The 20,573-nt window shown below is 36.9% G+C and overlaps 1 protein-coding gene across 3 annotated transcripts in view; it reads right to left on the minus strand.

The window, feature by feature from the left end:
* The window catches only part of PLA2G4A (phospholipase A2 group IVA), a 174,345-nt gene that overhangs the window by 28,152 nt on the left and 125,620 nt on the right, over nucleotides 1-20,573 (minus strand). For all 3 annotated transcript variants that reach the window (XM_053607841.1, XM_053607842.1, XM_053607843.1), the window contains 4 exons: nucleotides 13,523-13,660; nucleotides 13,319-13,411; nucleotides 8,673-8,744; nucleotides 2,514-2,756 (listed from right to left, as the gene is read on the minus strand). In XM_053607841.1, coding sequence (XP_053463816.1) covers nucleotides 2,514-2,756; nucleotides 8,673-8,744; nucleotides 13,319-13,411; nucleotides 13,523-13,660 — 546 coding nt within the window. The remainder of the gene's footprint in view (nucleotides 1-2,513; nucleotides 2,757-8,672; nucleotides 8,745-13,318; nucleotides 13,412-13,522; nucleotides 13,661-20,573) is intronic.

The following is a 20,573-nucleotide window of genomic DNA, read 5'->3' on the forward strand; positions in this document are numbered from 1 at the left end:
TCTTTTTTAAAAGGGCATTGAACAAAGATGGAATCAGACAAGGTGATGCATAACTGTTCTTCTGCAAACCCCACCGCCCACATTCAACCCATATTCTTAGCTTGCTGCTGTTGGGTTTTGCATCCTGGCTGACTTAACAGTTCCCTCAGGATCAGGGTTGCCAGTTTTCAGTTTTACTCTTATTTTTATATCATTGTTACCCAAAGTATATAAATCCTGCCATGAATTAAAACTTCACGAAGGACCAAGAAACGATTTTCATCTTTATGAGGCTAATGATTACTTACATCTGTCTTGTTGACTGTCGGCCAAAAACCAAGCACATTAGAAGTATTCTGGAAATACAGTGTGCATGGGAGAGTGAACACAGGAAAGAAGGAAGGTGAAAACGCAGAATAATTTGAAAGAGTCTAAGAAAGATGAAGAAGCATAATAACGAAAGTGGCCAAATGTAGCTAATAAAAATACAAGATGCCAGTTTTATTTGAATTTCAGATGATCAACAAATAACAATTTAGTGTATGTCTCCAATGTCATAAGGATTATATATACATTATTTATATGTCTATATATTATTTAAAATTCAAATCTAACTAGGAATTCTATATTTTAGCTGGCAACCCTAACACAACCAAATCTACATAAAATATTGCAGAACTACCAGGAAGTTATTAAAGTGTGGAGTGTAGAACGCAGAACACGTGCTGTGCTAGCTGCATAAGGAGCTCTGTAGTCCAAGTAATAACATAAAACAGATGGAATAACAAGTACACAACGAAAGCTTCCAATTTTACATCAGGGAAATACTGACTAATAAAACCAAGGACTATGGGAAAAGGGAAAGGCTTAGAAGCAACATCAAGAAATGTGTCCCAATCCCAGCTCTGTTGAGAAATTTTAGAAAACGATGACAGAGTCATCTTCTTTGATCTCCCTTTCCTACAGAGTAAACTTACTGAAGATCCTTTGCACATCTCAGTGTTGCAAAAGTAAACGGTTTTGTAAGCCCATCGTTAACATCTATAAAGCATAAGTTTCCAGAGGAGACATATTTTATTGGAATTGCAATGACAATAAGCATGATCGTGTGCCCCCAAACAATATAATTAATGCCACTGATGTGTGGTTAAGTGTATTTTTCCATTGGATGGATTTTAAAAGAGGCATTGACTTTATCGCAAATAGTCTTTCATTACAGTGAAAGGGTTGGAGTACAGCAATATAATCTTACATACCTCATATCCTAGAGTTTGATACCATAAATGTAACTAATGCAAACTATAGTGAATTTGCACTCTTTTTTTTTTTTTTTAATTAGGTAACAGGGGTCACTTTTGCTTCTATAATTCCGCTTAAGGTCAGGCAACATGTAGAAATGATACTACCCAAAACGGCAACAGAATCTAAAGCTACAACCTAATTCACACAAATATTTTATAGGTGTGACCCTCAAAGGACAGTAGAAAGGTGTTTTTTCGAAAATCCCATTTCAGTTTTTATGGCATCCAGTCAATGCCCTTAGACAAAAATGATTAAGGAAAGGCATTTGGAAAGTTAAAGGGAAAGATGGTGGTGTGATGAAGTATACAGAGTTAAGATGACAGAACCATCACAAAAAAAGATTATCATGTGTTCATTAGTTACCAAAGTAAATTTAACCTTTAATCTATATCAGACATAGAACTGAAGTATAAAGAGAATTATTCTCGAGGATTCAGCTAAGTGACAAACCTGAAAGTGACTAGATGCTAGTCAAACGAAAGTTACCTAACCTTTCTGAGAACTGGAGGGATAGATTCCATTGCCTGATGGACTCTGCAGACTGCCTAACGGGACTCCATTCTAACCCTATGTTGCATGTATTACAGCACCACTCTAAGGAGTCCGGCTAAGGACAGTGTTCGCTAGATTCCCTTGCAGCTCCTGTTCTGCTGAGACCCTGCCGCTGCCAAAGAGAAACACACCCACGTGAAATCTGAAAAAGGAAATGAGACAGAGACTACATTTCTGGTATTTCCACTGCCAAGCATAGTTTCTGAGGTATTTGTGGGGATGATTCCGGCGTGTTTTTGGAGTCATTCCTGGAAGCTCAGCCTGGGGTTTGCTCAGCCAAGCCTCGGAGCAATTTTGTAAGCATCTAATTCCCTACTTTAAATCCCTTTCAGTTAAACAAGGCAGAGAGTTTCCCATTTCCTGCCAGCGAACCCTGACCAATCCTGGGAGAATCTAAAGTCCCTCTCAACATTTCAATGAAAATTTTCTATACCGGCATGACTAGGCCATTTCTCATCCAATGTAATTTTTTCTCCCCTTCCTCCCCAAAACTCCAATACTTTGAAGCCCTCCACCCATTAAATGTAAGTTTCTGTAATTGAGTATAAATGAGTATAAATGTTAATAAATGCAAGTTTCTGTAATGAGTATAAATGTTAATAATAATTAAAATGCTTCTCTCTGGAGAAGGAATAAAGACTTTCTGAATTAATTTTCACGATGGTATTTTTTGTACTCACCTGCTACAGCTGTGTCCAGTTCATCTTCATCAAAAGATTCCTGTGTGGTAAAGTCTTTGAAAGGAGACAGCGGATAAGATGAATTGAGATTCAAGCCCAGCATGAAGTTGTGCACCTTCCCAGCACGTCCTTCTCTGGTGTTGAATAAAGCGGAATCACTCACCAAGGCCATTATCATACGATGGACCCAACTTGCTTGATTATCATTTTGATATTCTCTTTCAGCGTCTTCATTCTCAGTGCCTAAGGAAAAAGAAAAGATCATTATCAAGATTCCAAAGTCAATTTAAAAAAAAAAAAATTTTTTTCTTTCGGGCGGCCCCTGTGGTTCAGTGAGCAGGGCGCCGGCCCCATATACCGAGGGTGGCGGGTTCAAACCCAGCCCTGGCCAAACTGCAACAAAAAAATAGCCGGGCGTTGTGGCAGGCGCCTGTAGTCCCAGCTACTCGGGAGGCTGAGGCAAGAGAATCGCCTAAGCCCAGGAGTTGGAGGTTGCTGTGAGCTGTGTGACGCCACGGCACTCTACCGAGGGCAATAAAGTGAAACTCTGTCTCTACAAAAAAAAAAAAAAAAAAAAAAAAAAATTTTTTCTTTGGATAATATAACAGTGAAGCCCTGTGACTTTTGACTTAATATATGTTATGTATATATGTCGATATACACATGTATATATAGAAAATATTTCAGTAAATCATTTTTGTCCTTAACTTGGTTTTAGTTTTCCTTTTACCTATTGTCAATGTAAAGGTTATATTCTTGACAGTGCCACTTGGTTTATTCTTAGATTTTTCAGGTAAATGTCTTCCATTTTCTCATTTCTTTTCTTCAGTCATTTTCTTGACCCTTTCCCTGGCGTCATGCACAGGCATACGCGTGCACACGTGGACACACACACAGGCACACACACTGAGAAAATCCACAGTAGCTAATCCTGCCCTCTACATTTCTTAAGTTTCCTTAAGAATTCTTATTCTATTTGGTAAACATCCAGAAATTAAGCAAACTGAGGAGAGATAGCAAAAGGATTGGCATACACTGTCATTTCATCCTTCATTATCAAGCGGGGGGATTTAAAACTTTGGAATGTAAACAACTGCCTAAAAATGCTTTTAAAATTCTGCATTCCTCCAGAAGAAACAGTTTGAAAGGACCTTTTCCTTAAAACCTGTACAGCCATCACTGCCACTGGGAAGCTACATTGTGTAGTGATTTAGAACACTGGCGCCAGAATCAGACTGCCTGGGTTCCAATTCCCTCTCTCTATTTACTGGTTACTTATCCCTTCTCTTCCTGCATTTCCTCATCAGTAAATCTCCTAAAGCTGCCGTGAAGATTAACTGAGTATGTGCATCTACACAGAGCTCTTAGAAAAGTGCCTGGCCCTTATAAATGCTGAATAGGGGGAGATAAAGTAATGTAGCAGCAACAGCCTAATGATCATAATTGGTATTTTTATTCATAATAAAAATCAAAGAACACTTTATAGTAGCATATGACTTCACCTGCCCAAACCCCCTCTATTCTGATTTCTGGAAGCTCTGTACACAAATACACATGTACATGTAACTATATGTCCATACATGTGTTTGTGCATGTATGTTGAGAAAGGAAAGAGAATCTGCATTCACACTTCATACGTTTCAGAAAACGTTAGGTAAACATACATAAAGCCATAATACATGCTGATTTTTATTGTCACATAGACTCACTCAGCCAAGTAAAGGAAGACATCTTTCTTTCAGTGACCAATCTGGATGACTACATAGTCACTGAAAACAAATACCCTATTTTCTACTCCCACAGTTTTCTGCTGCCAAATATGACAAAGAAAATATTTCACTAGAACATATCAGGCTTTAAAATGAATGATTTTTTTATCTCCAGTGGCACAGGATATGATTAAGGTACTCAGTTATTTCTACAGAATTGAGGTGGCTGCTTCGTCTGATGCTGCTGCTTCATTTTCTTCTTCAGTAATCCCCACTCCTGTGGCAGCTGAGGATTTACCTTCTTTATGATACATTCGAATGTGGCATCACTTGTAAGATAAAACCAGCAGTGAAAAAATAAATGATATTTATCGCTTATTAGTTATAATACTAATAGGACGTTTCTATTTGTATCACTTTGCACACTCAAAGCCCTCCTGGATGCCTTTACTAATTAATGATTGAAATAATTCTGTGAGACTAGGTAAAGGATTCTAGGATACAGCTGAAGAAAGTAAAGCTGAAAATGACTCAAGACCTTGTGCAAAATCATATGACTAACAATGAAGCAGCCTCAAGAGAATAAAAAGACAAGTTACGGACTCATTAATTATTTGCAAAAGACATATTTGATAAAGGACTATACTATGAAACATACTAAGAATTCTTAAAACTCAACAATAACAAAACAAATCTATGTAAAAATGGTCTTAGGACCAAGTATAGTGATATGTGTCTGTAATCCCAAAGTTATAGACTCAGAAATTATTTGCAAAAGACATATTTGGCAAAGGACTATAATATGAAACATACTAAGAATTCTTAAACAAATCTATGTAAAAATGGTCTTAGGACTGAGTATAGTGATATGTGTCTGTAATCCCAGCTACTCAGTAGACCGAGGAGGGAAGATTTCATGAGCCCGGGAATTGGAATCCAGCCAGGGTAACACAGCGAGATCCCATTTCTTAAAAAAAGATAAAATAAAATAAAAAGTAGGCCAAAGACCTGAACAGACACATCACCAAAGAAGATGATACAGATGGCAAAATGCATATGGAAAGATGCTTTCCATATGATCAGGAAAATGTAAATTAAAACAGTAATGAGATACTACTACATAACAACTAGAATAGCCAAAAGCCAAAACGCAGACTACACCAAGTGCTCACAGGGATGTGGAGCAAGAAGAATTCTTGTTTACTGGCTCAGCGCCCGTAGCACAGTGGTTACAGCACCAGTCATATACACCGAGGTGGCGGGTTCGAACCCGGCCTGGGTCAGCTAAACAACTGCAACAAAAAAATAGCCAGGCATTGTATCAGGTGCCTGTAGTTCCAGCTACTTGGGAGGCTGAGGCAAGAGAATCACTAAGCCCAAGAGTTTGAAGTTGCTGTGACACCATAGCACTCTACAGAGGGCAACATAATGAGACATAAGGAGACATAATGAGACATAAGGAGACATAATGAGACTCTGTCTCATTAAAAAAAAAAAGAAAGAAGAAAGAATTCTTGTTTATTGCTCATGGTAATGAAAAATGGTATGACCACTCTGGAAGATAGTTTGGCAGTTTCTTATGAAACTACATATACCCTTACCATAAAAACCAGTGATTGTGCTCCATGCTATTTACCCAAATGAATTGAAAACGTATATTCACACAAAAACTTGAACACAGATATTTAGGTGCCTTTATTCATAATTTCCAAAACTTGAAAGCAACCAAGATATCCTCCCTAGGTGAATGGATAAAATATGCTACATGTAGACATCGGAATATTATTCCATTCTAAAAAGCAATGATCTATCAAGCCATGAAAAGACATGGAAGAACTTTCATGTCTACGCTACTAAAGCCAGTCTGAAAAGGCAGCATACCAGATGATCCCAACTAACATGGCATTCTGGAAAAGGGAAAACTATGGTGTCAACAACAATATTAGGAGTGGTCGGGGATGACTAGGCAGGAGATAGAGGAACCCTGTATTTTCCACTCAATTTTGCCTAAACCCAAAAACTGCTTTGAAGAACTCTATTTAAAAGGAAAAAAATGAATATTAAGGATTGAAAAGAAAACCTCAAAACTATCCCCAAATATCATACTGTATAAAGCAGGGGTCCTCAAACTACGGCCCGCGGGCCACATGCTGCAGTGTGAATTGTTTTTGTTCCTGTTTTGTTTTTTTACTTCAAAATAAAATATGTGCAGTGTGCATAGGAATTTGTTCATAGTTTTGTTTTTTTTAAACTATAGTTCAGCCCTCCAACAGTCTAAGGGACAGTGAATTGGCACCCTGTTTAAAAAGTTTGAGGACGCCTGGTATAAAGGCTGGTACTAAACCCAAAGCAGCCATACTGAGAAGGTCTTGAACTTGTCAGCCTTAAGAACCAGCCAGTACGACAGAGGTTACCAAATGTACTGACCATGTCTAGGAATTGACTTAAAAATTGGCAAACTATTACCATGTTCATTTGATCACCTCTAGATCAGTATGTGATTAATTCTATAGATACTAGGGGTATAATGTCTACTCCCTTTGCACTGCCTAGCTTCCTTCAATAAAAGGAAATTCAGAATAAAAAGGACTTGAACAACTAAGAAAATGTAACATTAAAATTTTTAAAGTATAGGAGCCAGAATTAAGACTACTTCTCCTTCCAGAGAAGGATTCCTTCAGGGCTCCTCCTGAGGACCGGGCCTGCTATATTTGACCAAGAAAATCATGGGCCACACATAAGGCAGCAGGAGAGTGAGCATGTAAGGGCTGAAACCCAGCTCATGCGCCACTGGTCACATCTTGTGCCTAGACAAAAGCTTCATCTGCCAAGAGAAGGGATGCTCTTGTTTAAAGTTCACCAGACACTGCACACCAGCCATACTGTGGTCCTGTGTGGCTGCATTCCACAGAGAATCACCCTGACTCTGGATTGTGCATGCTCACAAACCAGAGCTTCCTATGAGGAAGTAGTAGCTCAGCTAGGAGAAGAGCACTTTAATTTTAGTGATAATTAAGAAAAGATATCTGGTTCTTTTAATATCTACACCAAGTCTTGTGAAATTTATTGAGTTTTGAACAATAAGACATTAAATATCAACTGTATTTTAATGTGTGTATTGCACACTATTTTTGGACAAATTTTTGAGGGAAAAAATAAGGATGTGCGCTAGACATATGGCTCCTAGGGTCGCCTGGGCCTGCCAGGTACACAGAGTGTCAGCCAGGAGTATCCAGAATCCAGTGGGGGTGATCTGAAGTGGCCTCCACAGAGTGATGTTATCAGAAAGAGGGGAAGGTGGCTGGGCTGGCGAAGTGGGCTATAACTATGAGGGGCAAGGCCAAGGCCCAGCTATGTAGAGGGGACCAGGAGCCCCATGCAGGCCCCAGGGACCCAACCTGGCTGCCGGTGAGCCAAGCAGCCCCAGAGGCTCCCTCCTTGCTGGCCACATACTTGGCCATCTCAGCCACAGAAGTCAACATGGCAGGGAGGGAAGGGCTCCTGGGAGAGAGAATAGGGGCAGCCTTCATGTAATCTGAATGTTTACCAGGGAGCATTAGCCTACCTCAGATGTGTCTCTCCTGACTGACAGTTGGCCTTTTCCTAAAAGTTCAGGCCAAAAACATGTGTGCACATTATATATGGGAGTGCATTATATATGGCAAAATACGGTATTCTAAAATCCAGATAGCATTTAAAGTATAAGAGGACAGGTTCTCTCAGTTGTTACAAAGTCTTGTTTGCTTTTTGTCTATTTGTTGATTGTTTTGGACTATTTGAGACATTTTTATCAATAAATATGTCAAGGCAGTATGTCAGAATGAGAAATATCTCCATTTTACTACATAAGCGTTGCAAGAAATATGACCTCATGTTCACTGCAAATCAGATTTGCCCCCAATCCATTGCTGGCTATCATAATCCACATCAAACTAAAAATGGCCCTGTCAAATGCAAAAGGACTCATTTATACCACCACACAATATATGCAACAAGTTCTTGATAATGTTATACAACTTCATCCCTAATCCCTTTCCAAAAAGTGGGGTGTTGACCATGGGATAAGGCTCAGGAATGGAGTGAAACATTTTTACATGTTACTTAACAATAAAATTTTAATATTTAAAACCATCTAAAAGTGTTCCCAAATTATAGTACCCATGTTAAGGAGTCCAGTGCCTGAATCAGCATTTCTACCATCTCAGATTTATTCATTTGTTCAACTGAGAATATTTTTGATTTGCCAATTAAAAGTTGGGGATATATATACATATATGCTGCCTATTGTACGGCAACATTCAATCCTCTCTCTCAATAGAGAGCTATAGTCCTAGTACACCAGTGCCTTAAGTGGATGCTACATTAGGATCTTGTGTGAAAAAAAATCAGACAAAGCGTTCATACCCTTTCCTCATGGATCTCTATCAAGCGGAGTCTCCTGTGCTCTTACCTTTGGGTTCTTGTGATTCATCATCACTATCTGAGCTGTCATTACTCACAATGTGCTTTGCTGTAATATTTTCTGTGGAAAGAAAACAATTGAAGCATTTCAGGTGTGAAAATTCAATTTATTACCAACAAGTAATCTGAGCAAAACCACAAAAGGAGGTCTATGAGCTCTCCTAGGGTAAATGTAGATCCATTAAGCAAGACTAGATTTGTTACAGTTACTAGTGTTTTCAAATTTCTCACTGGAAAAAAAAAATTTTCCAGAAAATGAAAAATTAGTTTAAATTTGTTTGATAATAATTTGATATGTGTGTTTATCATAATCATGACAAAAATAATTTGATTAGAGGAAGCTTCTCATTACAGCAAAAAAATATATTTTTTCAATTAAATATATTAAGTGGTGTTTATGATGTAAATATATAAGTGGTGTAAATAAAAGGATAAAACCAAAATCTACAGGGCAACTACAGAACACTTTCCTCATAAGAAGTGAAAGCTACTGATGTAAATTATATTTTGTATTCAATAATACTGAAAATTATTTGATGAAAATCACATTTTAGTGTCATGAATTTGTATTTCCTGCAGAGCTTATAAAGAGAGAGGTTATAAAAAAAAACAACAACAACAACAAATCCTCAAAACAAAGATAGCAGTAAGATCTCACGTAATAAGCAGCTGTCTCTTTTTAAGTACACCATACCTGAAGTATGGAGTGTGCAGACTGTCCTCATAATCACTATTTGTAAAAATAAAAAAAAAAAAATCAAACTTTCTTTGGACACCTGTTTAAAACCACTCTCCACAATGAGGTTTTCCCCTCTCCCCCTTCTGTTAGTCAAAATTTTTCTTTTAATTAAAAAAAAATAATAACTTAAAATTTGCAAATTTCAGTGATTTAATGGCTTTACACTCAAGGAAATACAGGTATGACATTTGCTTTCCCCACATTACTTCGAAAATGTTTATCTTACCTACATAAATGGCATGTAAAGAGTATGTGATGGAAGGATTAATAAATGCTTGACACAGTAGGTTGACTTTTTTTTAATGTCATGATTATTTCTAATTTTTTACTGTCATGATTACACATATGAAATTCAATAAAATAAAATTTTCACAAGGAAGAGTTATTCATTTCATTTCATGACTATTATAGATAGTAATTGTGTTATATAAAATGTTAAGAAATGATCCACTCGGGGCGGCACCTGTGGCTCAAGGAGTAGGGCATGGGCACCATATACCGGGGGTGGCGGGTTCAAACCTGGCCCTGGCCAAAACTGCAAAAAAAAAAAAGAAATGATCGCCTCCAGGTATCACATACATTAGGGATGTTTCTCATCCTACATGTATTTTCTTTTCTCGCCTTAATTATTGTATTTCTCTTTTTGGTGACATTTAATACTTTGATTTAAGAAAATTGTTCATCGGGGCAGCGCCTGTGGTTCAAGGAGTAGGGCATTGGTCCTATATGCCAGAGGTGGTGGGTTCAAACCCAGCCCCGGCCAAAAATCACCAAAAAAAAAAAAAAAAAAGAAAATTCTTCATCAAAATAGTGTCTTCTTGGTTCAACACTTTAACTCAAGGGACTAAGGTGCCAGCCACATACACCAGAGCTGGCAGGTTCAAATCCGGCCCAGTCTTGCCATTCAGCAATGACAACTACAACCAAAAAAAAAAAAAAAAAATATCCAGGCATTGTGGCAGGTGCCTATAGTTCCAGGAGGCTGGAGACAAGAGTCGCTTAAGCCAAGGAGTTGGAGGTTGCTGTGAGCTGTGACACCATGGCACTCTACCCAGGGCAACAGCTTGAGGCTCTGTCTCAAAAAAAAAAAAAAAAAATAGTGTCTTCTTTAATAGAAGACTGTATGATATAGACAGCTAAATATTCTGAACTTACTGTATTTTCCATCTCTATAGTCTAATGAACACGCCATCTTTTCAAACAGCATGAACTACTCACATCCAAACCTCCATACAAAAGTAAATAATTTCATCTGGAGTTAGTGGATTACAGTCTAATTTATCTTAAAGTCTTCCTTCAAAAGGAAGAAAATGACTAAAAAACCAAAAATTACCTTTGACTCCCCCTCTAAGAGGCAGACTTCACCCCAGCAAAGGATTAAAGAGTCACCAGGAGTCCGCGGAGTTCCTCAGTCACCTCTCTGTTTTCATTTCTGGAAACCCTTACTTAATCTGAGGTAACATGTTTTCTGCTGACAGGGAGATCACAAAGACAATATTCCCCCTCAGTCTGACACACAGACTAAGTAAATAAGCTGCCAGACAGCGGCCTCACGGGGTACTTGTCAACAAAGAGTCTTCTCAGAACTATTTACTATAAACCTCCTCCTTCCCCTTGGCCATAAGCCACTGTCTCACCCACCTTCAGATGTGTTATTTCAGTCTTATTCTCTTCCTTCCTCAGGAAGAAGAAAATAATAACCCCTAGGTTATCTGTATTATTCAACAGAGAAAGAGCACAGGAAGAAGCCCTTTAACATGTGGACAAGTGGTTTCTGTTCTTTTATTTCTTTTTATTTCTAAAATATACACATAATTTAGAAAAGAGATATTTATGAAAAATCAGAGTTGAGACAGAACTTGGATTTGAAGATAGGATGGTCATTAAAATAAATCAAGTAAAATCATTTCATCATTAGGCACTTTGCCTTCTGGTTACTGTTAAGAGAATGTGCCCTATGTTAAAGGTCATAGGAGCCCTAAGAGTGCCACCTGACCTTACCGGCTCATTAACTAGGTGATAAGCAGAAGACAAGTGTAAGTACAAGCACAAAATGCTTTTTTGTTTGTTTTTATTTTAATTTTAAAATCTTTGGCTCTAATGAAATTATAAGATCACTTTTCTACTACTTAATGAGAACAATCCCAAAATACATATAAGACTCTTGAAGAAAACACTGAGAACTGCAGAATTTCGCTGCACTAAATATAAATATCAAATAAAACACCAAAATCAATTATTGCAGGAGGAGTGATAATATTACTTATAAGGAAATTTACAATGTTCAAATTGTTACCATTATATTCTCTTGCATATAAAGCTTAATTAGATCAACTGTCACTATCTGGGACAACTGAGGGTAGTTTGTTTAAAAATCCCACAGCAAGCTTTTTACATGTAATCATTCTTCAAATGAATTGCTCACTGAAAAAAATCATTAATGTTATTCTGTCAATTTTTCTGTTCTTAAATATCTCTGGTACTTTGGAAAAGAGATAGTAGGTAGCTGTGCTGTCAGTCCAGTGAACCTTTCCCCCCAGGCCCTGTTCTAGCTTCAGATTCAGAGTCAGCATTCCACTGCTTCTGTATACTATCAGTCAAAACAACCACAACAAAAATTAGTGTCAATTTAAATACAGATGGTAAGCCTTTTAGGAGATATGTTTTGTTTTATTTGCTTTAATTCAAACTTACTCATTTAGGAAATCATATTTCCATGACATTACTATTACCATTATTATCATTACTAATTTTTAGAGACAGGGTCCCATTCTCTTGCTCAGGCTGGAGTGGCAGGATCCCAGCTCATCACATCCTCTAACTGATGGGCTCAAGGGATTCTCATGCCACAGCCTCCCAAGAGGCTGGAATTACAGGCATGAGCCACCAGTAAACGACTGTCTTCAATTGAGTTTATCTACTTTTTTCAAGTTTCATATGAATAGTTCTAAATTTATCACAGACAAATGGATTAGAGTTAATGAAAATCATTAGTTTTCATTTGCTGGAGATGATTTGATTTCTTTTGCTCCTTGTTGGGGTCGGGACACTGCAGTCTTGGGGCCACATGTGGTCTTCCAGATCCCCCTCCATTCAGCTTTTTGACTGACTCCGAATTTTAGAGATGATTTGTTCTGTAAAGTTTAGATGTGGTTGAGGGGCCACACTTAGGAATCTGGAGGGCCACGTGTGGCCTTGAGGCCACAGGTTCTGATAAATAAATTATGACAAGCGTGTATTTATCTTTTTTTTAATTTATTTTTTATTTTTTATTTTTGGACAGAGCCTCAAGCTTTCGCCCTGGGTAGAGTGCTGTGGCATCACAGCTCACAGCAACCTCCAGCTCCTGGGCTCAAGCAATTCTCCTGCCTCCACTTCCCAAGTAGCCCACCACAACGCCCAGCTATTTTTTGGTTGCAGCCATCATTGTTGTTTGGCGGACCTGGGCTGGATTTGAACCGCCAGCTCAAGTGTATGTGGCTGGTGCCTTAGCAGCTTGAGCCACAGGCGCCGAGCCTGTGAATTTATCTTTAAGTGCCATACTGTATCTCACTTTTGATAAATCTAATTTTTAAAAACTATTCTTATTTAATAAAAGGACTTTATAATAAAATATTATGTTTAGAAACATGACAAACAGGAATGAAGATACCCTATTAAAATTATTCTTAGGAATCCATGCTTTTTATGAATTTTATAACCTCAGTGTGTGTCAAAATGACATATAAGAAGTAACTTACATAAGATTTTAGAAAATATTTAGGTTTGCTCAACCAAATTATTGATAAATTTAGAGTAAGTACAATCTTTATGAATATTCAGTTTCGTTTGTCTGTGTTAATAAAATGTATCAATGTAGCATAATTTTTATCAATGTAAGTATATTTTTATAATACCTAGTTCTTCCTCCATTGTGGAACCTTTATTTTGTGAACTGGAAACTCCCAAGACTCTGTTGAACAATATAGAAAAGGCACTGCCCCAGACACCTAAAATAAAGTAGAAATAGAGAATAATTGAAAATGCATCAGGATTTAAATGCATAGTCAAACAAACTAAATGTAATCAAGCAAACTAGTGATAGATATTTGACCACTTACCCATTAAGAAATGCAAGGGGTTTTCTTCGTATTTCTTCACTACTGTTCCCATAAAAAATTTGCTTCCAAATAAGTCAGGAGCCATAAAAGTACCATATTTAGCCATGCCAATTTCATATGGACTAAATTCAACCCAATCTGAAAGCATTTTAAAAGACAATCCATTAATAGGAAAATACTACACAGTTGTAGAAAGTTGATCATCACTTCAATAATGCCATGATTATTCTCTTTATTTAAAATATTTTTTAAAAAATTAACCAAATGCCTATTATGATTATGGCAGTGTGTAGAGAAGTTGAGGAAAAAGATGTTTACACACGAATAAGCCGAGACAATACAAAAAGATCCCTTCTTATCGCACAAATTGAGATATATTTTTCCATTTAAAAACTTAGACATCTTTCATAAAATCCATCTTCATTTTAAAGAATAGAAAACTAAAAACTGCTAGTCAGAGATGGACGGAAAAAAATTAAACTCTTTTTAACAGTGAAAGCAGTCTATGAAAATGGAATAAAATGTTTTCTAACATTTGCCTTTTCTTTATCTTCCCTTAATCTTGCTTTTTAACTATTTATTATAACTCACAAGAACAAAGTAAAGTTTTTACGCTGGTAATAGCATCAATGAGGTATCCTATCTAAGATCATAATCTGTGGGCCCACAGTATGTGAGATGAACAGCTTACTGACTGTGCTTACTGACTGGGATTCATCCACCTACTTCTTAGGTCACTAATCTGTAAAATGTGAATAAAATCAGTAGTTAGTTTTTAGGGTTATTCTGAGGATCCAATGAATTAAAAAAATGTAAGATTAGGGTGGTGCCTGTGGCTCAAAGAAGTAGGGCACCGGCCCCATATGCCAGAGGTGGTGGGTTCAAACCCAGCCCCGGCCAAAAACTGCAAAATAAATAAATAAATAATAAATAAATAAATAAATAAAATATAAGATTACAAGAGGGCATGACACTTTTTTTTTTTTTTTTTTGTAGAGACAGAGTCTCACTTTATGGCCCTCGGTAGAGTGCCGTGGCCTCACACAGCTCACAGCAACCTCCAACTCCTGGGCCTATGCGATTCTCCTGCCTCAGCCTCCTGAGTAGCTGGGACTACAGGCACCCGCCACAACGCCCGGCTATTTTTTGGTTGCAGTTTGGCCGGGGCCAGGTTTGAACCCGTCACCCTCGGTATATGGGGCTGGCGCCCTACCGACTGAGCCACAGGCGCCGCCCGGGCATGACACATTTTAATTGCTTGATAAATAGTAGCCACTTTATATTTCACATATTCCCTGGCTATAACTACAAGTAATAATTATCTGAGTGTATTCCACAATAAAACTCTTGGTTTCTGACTCCCATTTGCCACACTTGCAACTGCTTCAGTCCTCCCCTTGTTGGTAAATGGTACTACTATTCACCACTATTCAGACTTTAGGACTACCCTTGACGCTTTTCTTTCCCTTATAGCTCACATCTGAAAAATCAAGTTCAGTAGCCTCTTGATTTCAGGTGTGTTCAGAACTTGGTCACTTGTCCATTTGCCTGTCAGAACCACACTAATACAAACTGCCCTCCCATCTCCCCTGCTTCTCCCCAACAATCCGCTTAAAATCTTCTGCTCTGTTTCCCTAGTATCTTTTTGATACCCCAGGGCCAGAGGGAATTAAAAAATATATAAATCCCAGCACCCCACCATCAGCTAAAAGCTTTCTGCTGGCTTTCCATAACAGTGAAAATAAAAACTTGGCCTACAGGGCTCCACAATGGCCCAGATCACTCCCTATCTAACACTATCTCCCGAACAATCTCCTATTCCATCTCATTTTACTAATTCCACTTCAGCTGCACAAACATTCCTGCTGTTGTTTAAAGAGGTCAAGTTCATTTCCACCCTAGCACCTTATATTTGCTGTTCCCTTCTCGTTTATAAGGTTTGCTCCTACCTAATCTTTACCACAAGGTCTTTGCTGATGACCCTAAAGTCTCATCACATCTACCACTGCTCAATCCATAACCCTCAATACCATTTTTTTTTTCAGTTTTCCCCTTTCTGAAATTATGTCTATAATCTTTTATCTAATAAGCCTAAATCCAAATAATTCCCAAATCCACAAGTTTTTGTTATTAATTGTGGTAAAACCTGATCTAAACTCGTTTAGAGAGAACCTTGTCTTAAAATAATTGTGGGTGTGTGGGGGGCTCTTATAATTTATTTATATCACGCAATGTGAATAATGATCATCCTATTAAATAAGTATCACTATGTTTGATTATAAGACTCCACGAAGGTATGAGGTCATATTTAATATGAATACCTTTATATCTTTGAAATTTACATTCCTACACACCTGTCACCATAGGTTCATTACACGAATTATAAATCAGCATTGTTTACTTGATGGGAGACCAGAACATTCTTCTCGTGAAGAAATAAAGTCACAACTTTGATGAGATAGCATTGTAATTTATTACAAGTTAAAGCCAAATGGCATGTGCACTCTTCATCAGAAAACTGGTGTGTTTTACAATACTTTACATGGAGTTAGTGAGACATGACCAGCAATGAATCAGAAGCTGTTAGGAAAATTCCTGAATCCGTCCGTACAAGTAATTTCCCATCTCTAAATTTCACACTCCTATCTCAAGAATCAAAGTATGACAACTTCCTGTTTCCTACTTTTCTAGCTATATTTTCTTTATTAATGCTGGGGCATGTGCACAGGTTAATTACAGACATTCTTAAGAGCTAAGATTTGATTTGCCCTCTACTCCTCCCTGAAGATCTCACCATGTTAGTATTTGACTGTTTCTCGCCTGCTATTGGCTCCTACCTTTGGACTTGAACCTCTCTCCCGCACCTCCATCTACTTCCTGCTTCCCTTGGGGCATGTACAGCCAGAGGTTTTGTCATCTCTTCCCACTATGAGAAAAATTCATCACTTTTCCTCTGAGATCAGGTTATCTATTTTGGTAAACCACGCTATAACTCCAATAAATCCGTCATTACGTCTCACTAGGACTTTCAGGCCTTTCACCACCACCTACTCTTTTCTTTCCTTATCAGTCTGTCCCTAGTTGCAGGGACTTTTCACACAAGCACAGCAATATCTCTGCTTCCAGTTTTTTTTCCTTTCTAATTTATATGAATCACCAAAGTACTTTTTTCTAAACTACTGCTTAAATAATTTTATTTCTTGCCCAAAGCATTATATATTTCCCCTTATCATCAAAATTAAATAAAAATATTTGTTTCAGAAATTCAAAATTTTCAATAACCTGGCACTAAAAGTCTCCCCAAATATGCCATCTATTCTTCACCAATGTGTGCACAAGTACTAGGCTATTTTCTTTTCAGCGTTGTCCAAAATATCCCTTTGACTTCCTTTCTGAGCATTTTCTCATATCATTTCCACACAAGGATATCTCTCCAGTTCTACTTGATTGATCTTTCCAAGTTCCACTTGAATCTGAATTCTGTCACCCCCGTAACAAAGATAAAATCTTTTTTATGCCTATGCTCTACATATTATTCTAGATGTATGATATTAATTTTTTCCTGTTTTATTTAGTCTCTTTAAATGAGATTGTAACTTTCTTGAGAAAAAGTAGTATATGGTTACCATCAAAAATGTAGCAAGATGCTGGGTTTATAAACCATAAGTTGTGCTCATCGAATGCAATTTATTCACCAATAAAAAATTTTTAAGGAAAGTTTTAAATCCTCCCAGTAATGTATTGTAGTGAAAGTATCAAAAATATTTAACAGTTTAAATACTAATTTCCAAAGGAAAAAGTATTTAAAATTATTTCAAGGAAGAAGAAAAGCATTCTCTAGATTGTTGAAGTAACGCTATTGATAAAACTTATGTAAGTTAATTTGGTTACGTGACATTTTAAAATACGATTCAGAGAATATTTTAATTTTTTTCCTCTTAAAAGCCATATTTTTAATCTAAGCAAAATTTCAAGGAATAACGTACAGGTACATCTTCATCCCTCTTTTTTCTTTTCTCAGTAACTCAAGTAAAGCTACGTGGACTCTCATGGCACACACCTTAGGGTGTCTTATCTGGGTACAATAGCCATACAACTAATACTTGATGGCTTTGTCTAAATCTATTAGAAGACACAGCTTAAGACTCCTTAACATAGATGCTTCATAGTGAAAGTCAATGGTGCAACTTTCATCTCAGCCGTAGCCCTGCAGTTAGGCAGTTGTCAACATCAGACATGTCCAAGACCAAAGACTCCTAACTGAAGATAAAACAGTCTTTTCTCCCAAAACATTCACTTATCAAGACATTATTTATTCTTTAATTATTTTGCTTAGGTTTTCTCTTAATAATGGTTATTGACTAAAAGTTCAAAATAAAAAGTGGCCATTGCAAAAAATGCAATAACAATCGTCTCACTAAGAATAATGACTTACATTTTTATGTTTCAGTCTTATGCATATTTCATATAATTGTCTTAATAGCTCCCTGTAAGATCCATCTTAGAGCTAATTATATCTGTTATAAAGTAATGAGGAGAATAAGAATCACAGATTAAATGACCAGGCTGAGGTATTTCAACTTAAACGTAGGAAAAGGCTCCCAAATTAGAATCTGGTGCTCTGTTCACCATAGCTTAATTTCTCAGGGTGAAAGATGATTGATTTGACCAGGCAGAGATCTGAGGCCACAGAGAGATCTGTCTTGCTGGTGCTATATACCAAACAATTCCAAAATATACCAAGACTATATGGTAAAAGAATAGCTTTGGGGGAGAAAAGCAATTTCATTATGGAACTTGCTTTTTTTTTTTTTTTGAGACGGAGTGTCACTATGTTGCCGTTGGTAAAGTGCCATGGCAGCATAGCTCGTAGCAACCTCAAACACTTGGGCTTAAGCGATTCTCTTGCCTCAGCCTCCCAAGTAGCTAAGACTACAGGTGCCGGCCACAACACCCAGCTATTTTTGTTGTTGTTGTTGTGGTTGTCATAGTTGTTTAGCTGGACAGGGCTGGCTTAGAACCGCCATCCTCGGTATATGTGGCTGGTGCTGTAACCACCGGGCTACGGACGCCGGACAGAACTTGCTTTTTTTATATAAGTCTCAACTCTCCATTATGAGCTCCATCACAGTCAAAGGTGTGGTTCTTTATTGATGTTAATCATGCCATGTTTATCCCAGACTCCTACTGCATGTCTCACTCCCATCCTTCACAATCCACTATTTAATATTTGAATAATAATATTTGAATTTTTCATATTCAAATCCTATTAGATCTAGACCTCTGACTTATATAGATTTTATAGAATATTCTAAATTGTTAAGATTTATTAAAAACTTAATTTGTGCCTCCCAATACTTTAAGTATTCTACATACTTTATCTCATTTATTTGGCAAAACATTGTGAAGAGAGTCTTTTCCTCATTGAACACAAGAAAAAAACTAAGCCTAAAAGAGGTTGCACAACTTGGTGTATAGAAACATCTTTGTACTTTCTTGTGCCCTAACTTCTTTAATAGTTATTATAAATTTCTTTTTTTTTTTTTTTTTTTTTGTGGTTTTTGGCAGGGGCTAGGTTTGAACCTGCCACCTCCGGCATATGGGACCGGCGCCCTACTCCTTGAGCCACAAGAGCCACCCGAGTTATGATAAATTTCTAAGATTATAAAGTCTTCTAGAACAGAGACAAAATATTGTAGTGAAGAAGAATTCACCCTGAGTTCCTGGAAGACAACATTCTACATGGGCAGTAATCATAAAAGCCAATTAAAAGAACAAAGGATTTTTTGAGGCCAATTCTCAGCTCTGCTACATACTTTCTTTGTAGTAATGTACCAATCATTTAATCTTTTTGAGATTTGGGGTTGTCTTCCATGAATCAAAGCTAAAAATACCTATGTCTCCAGGTTGTAGTAAAAATGGGATAAAACAATAAATGTGATAAGTACTTTCTGAACCACAAGAATGATAATTTTTGTGGTCAATATTTTAGCAAACATTTGTTGAATGAATGAATCTTAGAAACTATTCAAAATTCAATTTTGAGAGTAAGTACTTGAGGAAAAAAAGGTGAAACAGAAAAAATAAAGAAGAATTCTGGATATAAACCTACTAATCATATACCATTCATGATGATTTTTAAGATGATGGTGTGACTAAAGTCACTAAGATTCTTTTCCTAAGACTAAAATGAATACTATAAGCCACAATCAGAAATGACACTGCCTTTATACAACAGAGTCCCCTCGAAATTATATCATGTGCATAGTATTTTCAGAGCACCAAGAAGCAAAGCTTGAGAAAAACAAATGTTTATCCCTGTGATTTAAGAAAACGAGTCCTTTTACTTACCAGCTGGAAATTGCACACACACTTTATGAATACCCTGTATTAGCACTTTTTAGGTGCTGAATTATAAAAAATAGTATCAAAATACTGCTTTGAATGACAAACAGTTGGTTCAGATTCAATCAACCACAGGTCAAAATTATTCCCTCCTCCAAAATTCCAGAAAATGTTACATTGTTGCTAATGTATGTCATAAGGCCTATTGTGGTTGAGTCTGTACTAAACATGTATAGACTTTTTTCTTGTCATTATTCCCTGACCAATACAGCAGAACAACTATTTACATAGCATTTACATTGTATTAGGTATTATAAGTAATCTAGAGATGATTTAAAGCATACAAGAAGATGTGTAGGTTACATGCAAATACAACGATTATACCATTCTATATAAGAAACTGGAGCATTCACAGGTTTTGGTATCCACATAGTATCCTAGAACCAATCCCCTGCAGATACTGAGGGAATACTGCATAATGTAATATCCAAATGATGAAAATATAGTCAGTGGATAAAAGAATGTGCATTACCTAAAGGCATTAGGTATATTTCATCAAAAAGTCATCAGATAAATGGATAACTAAAATTCAGTTATTGATTTACATCCATGATTTAATTTTATTAATATCAATAAAGATACCTTAATCACTATATTAGTAGTTTCATGAAAAGTAATATGGCTTAATATTTTCTTATATTTTCTT

This window comes from Nycticebus coucang, chromosome 10 (assembly GCF_027406575.1).
Source record: "Nycticebus coucang isolate mNycCou1 chromosome 10, mNycCou1.pri, whole genome shotgun sequence".
Lineage (NCBI taxonomy): Eukaryota > Metazoa > Chordata > Mammalia > Primates > Lorisidae > Nycticebus > Nycticebus coucang.